Genomic DNA, 7,473 nt, shown 5'->3' on the forward strand with positions numbered 1-7,473 from the left:
AAACACATCTATGGTGTGTTATTTATGTTTTAAACCTTAATCTTTTGCCAAAAGTTGTATTATACCTTCCTAATTTAGTTTAGGTTTCTTTCTATACTTCTTTGTTAGCTCTATAAACAAGCCCTTAAGGCTTTAGAGGATACAATGCAACAAGGATTGCAATGTAATTTCACTTGTGCTAGGTTAGGGTTTAGGCTTTACTGGGTCTAAAATTTCCCAGTTGTGACATCTTTCATCCTTTGTAAGTTCGCAGTTACAAGATCTCAATCGAGAAGACAAGATTTTAGTAATCTTCCATTTAGTTAATTTTTGAAGTTCGAGGTTATAACTAGTAAAACCTAGATCGTATGGTGTATGTACACTTATACATAAAACCCAAGGTCAAAACTATTGGTGATTTTTTTTAATAATATTAGGGTCCTTTTGGGTTGCCTTTAAGACCCAATTAAGCAATCAAAATACAAAAAGATTTAAGAGATATTAGTTTATTAATTTGGCATTTTATGATAAATTAATTAGAAACTATTTCGGAATTAAATAATTAAAGGGACTAAATGTTAATTAATTAAAAAGTTTAATTAATTGGAACATTGCAAAAGTCTAAGGATAAGGGATGATTTTGGATAAGCCCTATCAGGATTTTGAAATTGCTTTGGATTAAGCAATTGGAAGCCTATAAATATTGAGCTAGGGATTAAACCCTAGATCCTTAACTAAATCCTAGAGATTAATTGGAATATTGCAGAAGCTCCTAAAGAGCATGTAGGGGACGATTTTGGAGAGTCTCTGATAAGGATAAGGTATGTTTTAAATAAGGTAAGGATTATCCTAAAGAGTTTGAATCTCTTAAGGATTTATCTGCAGCCTATAAATAAACTACTAGGGGTCAAACCCTGATTGTTGATTCCTTCTGATTTTCGTATATACTCTCTCCCACTCACCTATTCATGAAAGTTCTAACCCCTCTCCTAGGGTTATATAATTTTCATAAAACCCTAATCTAGGCTTATTCCTTGTTTGCTTCTGGTGTTTGTAGGTCTGACTACATTAGTGGGATTCTACTTTAGGTCTTTCATCCTTTGTAAGTTCGCAGTTACAAGATCTCAATCGAGAAGACAAGATTTTAGTAATCTTCCCTTTGGTTAATTTTTAAAGTTCGTTGTTATAACTAGTAAAACCTAGATCTTATGGTGTAGGTACACTTATACATAAAACCTAAGGTAATAACTATTGGTGATTTTTTTTTTAAATAATAACAAAGTCCTTTTTGGTTGCCTTTAAGACCCAATTAAGCAATCAAAATACAAAAAGATTTAAGAGATATTAGTTTATTAATTTGTCATGTTATGATAAATTAATTAGAAACTATTTCGGTATTAATTAGGAATTAAATAACTAAAGGGACTAAATGTTAGTTAGTTCAAAAGTTTAATTAATTGGAACATTGCAGAAGTCTAAGGATAAGGGGTTTGAATAAGCCCTATCAGGGTTTTGGATTTGCTTTGGATTAAGCAATTGAAAGCCTATAAAATGTTAAGCCTCAAGCTTTTACTCGTTTGTAAGATGTGACTTAATAATTCTATGTATTTTTTCTACAATTAATTATTTTTACATACATATATGACTTAACGGTATTTTGCTAAAATATGGCGTTAAGTACATGCCTAGAAGCCATGAAGCGCCCCAGCGAAATCATGACTAGCTTTTTAGAACCTTTTATTCCATTCAAATATTAGAAGTTTTCTGATGGAGTTTTGTCGTTTTGTTTTATTTATTAGCTGAGAAGATTGATAAAATAACTCGTACAAATATCTTATTCATTAAAAATATTATATATTTGTTACAAAAGTTTCCCTACATTTTCCATAAATATATATAACACTTTCTTCAAGGATCTAGGAATGAACACACACACAAACAAAATAAATAAATAAATAAATAAAACACAAGTTTGGTTTATGAAAATCACAAAGTACATAATATTATTGTTTCTTTATGCATGTAGTACCTTGGTTCTGGAATCAAGAATTTCGCCAAAGCTTTCATCTTTTACTGAGTGTAGTATAAAATGATAATTGAAAAAAAAAATGTAGCAGCGAATGTTTATGAGGTTTGTGAAGAACATAGTGAAAAATGAGAAGAAGATAATAAATGCATCAAGCAGTTGCAGCCAAAGGTAGTGCCGACCTGTAACAAACTCTCTTAGCAGCACGAACAATATCCTCAATCTGCACCAATCATTGAAAAAGAAAGAAAGAGTCAAGTTACAAAATTTGAAGCAAAAATATGAAACGAAAAAGTAGTCAAAAGAAGTGACCTGTGGAAAAGCCATTCTCTCAAGATTGGCAGCATAAGGAGTAGGAACATCAGCCCCAGCAATCCTCTCCACTGGGGCATCCAGATAACCAAAGCTATCTTCAACAACCGAAGCACTACACAGTACACACCCACCCACCATTAAATAAATAGATATCTTAATTATTTTAACAAAAAATGACAAAATAAGCATTACCAGATTTCAGCACCAACACCATGTTGAGGAAAGCCTTCCTCAACAGTCACCAGCCGGTTAGTTTTCCTCACAGAACCATTGATTGTACCTCTATCCAATGGTCGAATGGACCGCAGGTTTATTACCTGTCAAAACATACATAACCTACCATTATATATATATTTTTTTTTTGATAAAAAAAAAAAACCATAAGTTAAGTTGGGTTTTTTTTTAAATATATAGATATATATAGCTTACCTCTGCGCTTATCCCTTCCTTTTCAAGTATTTCAGCCGCCTAAAATCATTACATCAAATTTCCACAACATTAATGAGATGTTTAATGAATTATTGAAAAAATGCTACAACAGTAGCACCACCAAAACCCTAATTTCTTCATATCTAAACGCATTATCCTCTCAATCAGGGAAATACATCAATATTTTGACTTTTATAGTGTTCTTTTTTCCTAACTACTAAATAGATGAAAGAAAGAAAGAAACCTTAAGAGCATAGCCAACCATCTTAGAGAAAGCAGTGATGGTGATATCTTTCCCTTCTCTTTCAATCTGTGACACTCAGGTTAAGCACATTAACTTAAGACAACAATAGAAAATTAATTTTAATCTTTATCTTTATGGATGAAAAACCTTTGCTTTTCCTATTGGGAGGCAGAAACTTGAATCAAGGGCTTCTGCGGAAACTGGGAAGGATTCGCCATACCTGAAGATTTTTTATATAGAATTTTTTTTTTTAAAAAAAAAAAAGAAAAAAGTGTTTTACTTTAGTTTACTCACAACAACTCATTTTCAAGAAAAACAACAGGATCAGGGTCTCTAATTGCAGCTTTTAGAAGTCCACGGGCATCTTCAGAGGAGTATGGCACAACAACTTTCAAACCAGGGACTGATCCATACCATGCACCATAACACTGCATCCATCACATCACATAAAACATAAAACATACTTTTAACAAATTTCTCAACAACTAGTTAATTAATTTTGTTTTTGGTATTGGGATTATGAGTTTCATAATAATAAAATGTTGTTGACCTGGGAATGTTGAGCACCAACACCAGCAGCAGGACCATTTGGTCCCCTAAAAACAATGGGCACGTTAATCTGCCCCGCAGACATGTAGTTTGACTTTGCTGCAGAATTTATAATATGATCGATTGCCTGCCATTTGGTCCCCAAAAACACCCATAATTTCAATCAATCATAAATAAATATATTATATAATAATAGAAATAGATGAGATTGAGGCCTGACCTGCATAGAGAAGTTGAAAGTCATAAACTCTATCACCGGCCTCAGACCATGATATGCAGATCCAACCCCAATCCCCGCAAACCCAGCCTGATCAAACAAGTACAACACAACTAACTGACTAACTATTTATTCTTCAATCAAATCAATCTAACAAACCTTCAAATATTTATTTCATTTAAACCTCTGTGATAGGGGTATCCACAACCCTTTCAGGACCATATTTATCCAACAATCCCTTCGTTATCTACCAAAACAAAACATAGTCAGCCCAAAACACATAATATATAATATTTATATTGCTTTTGTTTTGTTTTGTTTGAGAGAAGCAAAGTCTAACCTTGTATGCACCCTGGTATTCTCCTACCTGCACACCCCAAAAGAAGATGAGCACCACAAAATAAATAAATAAATAAATTTAGGGGGGTTTTACCTCTTCCCCCATTACAAAGACATTAGGATCAGCAGCCATTTCCTCATCAAGAGCAGAGTTCAGAGCGTCTCGTACTGTCATCTGTAACAATTTCAAAACCAATTCTAATACATTGCACCACTTTTTTCTTTTTTTCTTTTTTTTTATACACTAATTCTTCAAAATAATGTTGCGAATTATACCCTGCTAATTATGTGTGGTGTCAGGCATACACTAACAGCTCTAGAAAGGATCCAAAATAGGATAATATTTTATTATTTATCAACTAAAATAAACAACAAATAAAATAAAACTGTTATTTCTTATTTATTAATCAAAGTAAATTAAATAAACCTTTTATTTAATAAATAAATAAAAAGAGTTTATTAATAAAGACAAATAACTTTCTTCAGTATTTGTTTTGTTAATACTTGGTTGCTATTTAGTTATGCAGTAAGCCGATGCTATTTAAATTTGTTTTCTACTTAATTATAACTTTCTATGTAATTTTATTATATTTTTATTAGTTATATAATATTTTTAATTAATTTTTTGTACCGCAATTCCGTATTTTTAAACCTAGGCCAAAAGAACTCTAAGTATCAAGGTATAAATCCGGAAAAAAAAAAAAAAAAAAAAAAAAAAAAAAAAAAAAACCCTAGTTGGTTCTATTTAGTCTAATTGGATCTACTTTGGGGTTTGCAAATTGATCAAACCCCAACAGTAATTATAAGATATTTAACTCTTCTGCTTCATAGTTAAAGATACATATATACACATCATATCATACTACAGTGTATTAGTTGATGAAAAATCAAACAAAGTCAAGTTTATAGAGGAGGTAGTACAAAGCAAATCTTGAAAAAGAAAAAGCCTGAAATCGCTAAAAATATAACCAGTCTACACTTCTACTAATGAAGGAGGTGGCCTTCTACAGTCTCAACCATGGTTCTTGAGAAATTTATATCGTTATTGCTATTCATAATTTCATATCAACATGTAGAGATGATAAACTCATATCCTCTAGAGTAGTTGTGTAGCAGAAGGAAATACAAACTTGAAAAAATAAACAAGGCATACAAAGCAAAACCTAGATCACCTCTTTAGTTGCAGATGAGTAATGTCTCATAGCTGATGTTATAGGTTTTAACCTCATCATAGAACTCCCCAGAACCTAATAAAACATATAACATTTAGTCATTTAGCAGTGAACGTGCCAACAAAATGTTTGATTGGTAAACAGATGCTACAGCATTTCATTTACCTGAGAAGATAAGTCTCTGGCACCACCAACGTTTTGCCTTATAATCCCCCACATCTTTTTCTCCTTTGAAGTCAAAAGCTTCAAATACAAAAGACAAAGGGTTAAAAAAAACGAAGAAGAAGAAGTATGATGAACAATTCCTGGAAACAGTAAGTTTGTTAAGAGGTCCTCGATTGTAAACGGAGAATGAGATTTGAAGGCAGCAATAGGCAATTTATGACAAAAATAAGGGGGTGTTTGGGATTGCTTATTTAATCAAAGTGGGAACCAAACCAGAAATCCGGAATCAACCAAACTAGAAATCAGAAATCAGGAATCACATTAGACAGGAATTGAGCTCTAGATTCAAAATTGAACAAGAAAGTCATGTGCATCGTCGATTCCAGAAAATAAAAATTCATGTGCTTACCGAACCAGAAAAAGAAAGTGGGACATACCAGGTAATCGGAGAAGGAGAAGACTGTGTATCCGGCGCCTGCGATCGGACGTCTGGAGCTGAGGTCGGAGAAGGTTCGGCGGTGTGGGAAGATACAGTTGAACGTTGTGAAGAAGTGTGAAGTTCTGTGACCGGCGAAGGTATAGGCGATGTGAACGACAGAACGAGGGTATATTTTTGGGTACACATGCCCACTATAACTTTAATAAGCCAAAAGCCCTTCAAAAAAAATAAGGTCACCTTTGCTTAACAAAAGCAAGGTTTTTTAGTTGTTTTAACAAGTTATTATGTAAAAAAGTTATCTAATATCGATTCTTTTTTTCTTTTTTAGATTTATTGGTCTTTTGAAAAGCTATAAGTCAATAAGCTATTTCAAATCAAGACAAATCTGTAAAATTGATTTTTATAGTATTCAAAAAACTTTAGATGGGGTTCAAATTTTTCAACTTGTATGGATAGTTCAAAATCAAGATTTTCTTTTGGTTTTGGTCCCTGAAAAACTTGAAAAGACTGTTTTGTTCTTTTTATTTCATTTTTTGTATTTTTTTATATTTCCTTTAAAAATTTATTAATTAAAAGTTAAAAATGAAAGAATTATTTCTCTCTCTCTCTCTCTCTCTCTCTCTCTTCTCTCTCTCTCTCTCTCTCTCTCTCTCTCTCTCTCTCTCTCTCTCTCTCTCTCTCTCTCTCTCCTTAAGAACTTAGGGACATCGTCATAAATCTCCATCCCCATGATATTTTCTAATCAAAAACACTACCAACACCATTAAGAACAAGGATTGGTTAACCTTGAGTGAAATTGCTTCTAGACATGTAACTCCACCTCTTCTTCCTCTGTTTTGAAACTTGCAACTTAAACCGTTGTCACCATTGGAGAATGTCGCCTCAAACCTGCAACTAGATCGAAAAACCCACCATTTCTCCAATATGGAAAAATCCTCTGATCTAAAACCCTCAAACCACATAATCATAATCAAAAGTGGGTCATTGTAAATTTGATTTGTTTTCATCTTCACTATCGTCTTCAACCACATCATCGTCACTGTAAATTTGATTTGTTCAATATCAAAGCAGAAGATGATAAGGCAGTGAAGATTTTGATTTGTTTAGTTTCAAAACGTATGTGACTTTCAATTTCTTTGGTTTCGAAAAACAAGGGTGGGTCACTGTAAATTTGCCTTTGTTTTCATCTTCATCATCGTCTTCTACCACACCATAACTGTGTCTGAACTCTATTTAGGTATAGAACCAGTTGTTGCAATAATCGAATACTAAGTTTGGGTAAAAAAAAATGAAAGAATAAAGACACTTTTCTATATTTCTTTATTTGTGTGTGTATTTTTTTGATGAACCGTATCTGTAAAGCTTCATAAATCGTCAATGGTAAATGAACCATATTTGGATATCCAGAAAGAACCCAAATCCGTAAATATGTGTGTGTGTGTGTTTATGTTTTTGAATAAAAACCAAAAAAAGAGAGTGGGAGGCGTTTGAAATAGGGTTGATTTTCATAATTCTTCCAGATTAAAGACATCAATTAGGTTTGGGTTAAATGTCTTAGTGTGTGTGTGAGGGAGATATATATATATATATATATATATA

General features: G+C 32.5%; 1 protein-coding gene across 1 annotated transcript; it reads right to left on the reverse strand.

Annotated features, from left to right (window-relative positions):
- Positions 1-1,916: 1,916 nt before the first annotated feature.
- Positions 1,917-6,059, reverse strand: LOC145133359 (pyruvate dehydrogenase E1 component subunit beta-1, mitochondrial-like). The gene is made up of 15 exons (XM_079068305.1): positions 5,873-6,059; positions 5,436-5,513; positions 5,271-5,345; positions 4,193-4,273; positions 4,100-4,126; positions 3,944-4,006; positions 3,763-3,849; positions 3,544-3,669; positions 3,288-3,421; positions 3,141-3,213; positions 2,994-3,059; positions 2,750-2,788; positions 2,513-2,637; positions 2,318-2,432; positions 1,917-2,228 (listed from the first exon to the last, which is right to left on the reverse strand). Exons 2-15 carry the CDS (start codon positions 5,487-5,489, stop codon positions 2,157-2,159), a joined length of 1,137 nt encoding a protein of 378 aa, XP_078924431.1. The 5' UTR covers positions 5,490-5,513; positions 5,873-6,059; the 3' UTR covers positions 1,917-2,156.
- Positions 6,060-7,473: the final 1,414 nt, after the last annotated feature.

This window comes from Lactuca virosa, chromosome 8 (genome assembly GCF_052849685.1).
Source record: "Lactuca virosa cultivar CGN04683 chromosome 8, Lactuca_virosa_CGN04683_v6, whole genome shotgun sequence".
Classification (NCBI taxonomy): domain Eukaryota; kingdom Viridiplantae; phylum Streptophyta; class Magnoliopsida; order Asterales; family Asteraceae; genus Lactuca; species Lactuca virosa.

Excerpts from the sequence above, each read along its gene's own strand:
- LOC145133359 (XM_079068305.1), bottom strand. The coding sequence starts at position 5,489 with ATGTGGGGGATTATAAGGCAAAACGTTGGTGGTGCCAGAGACTTATCT. Across the intron at positions 3,214-3,287 it reads TTTCTTGAAAATGAGTTGTT|GTATGGCGAATCCTTCCCAG; the intron begins GTGAGTAAACTA and ends AAAAATCTTCAG. Across the intron at positions 2,229-2,317 it reads AGAGAATGGCTTTTCCACAG|ATTGAGGATATTGTTCGTGC; the intron begins GTCACTTCTTTT and ends TGATTGGTGCAG.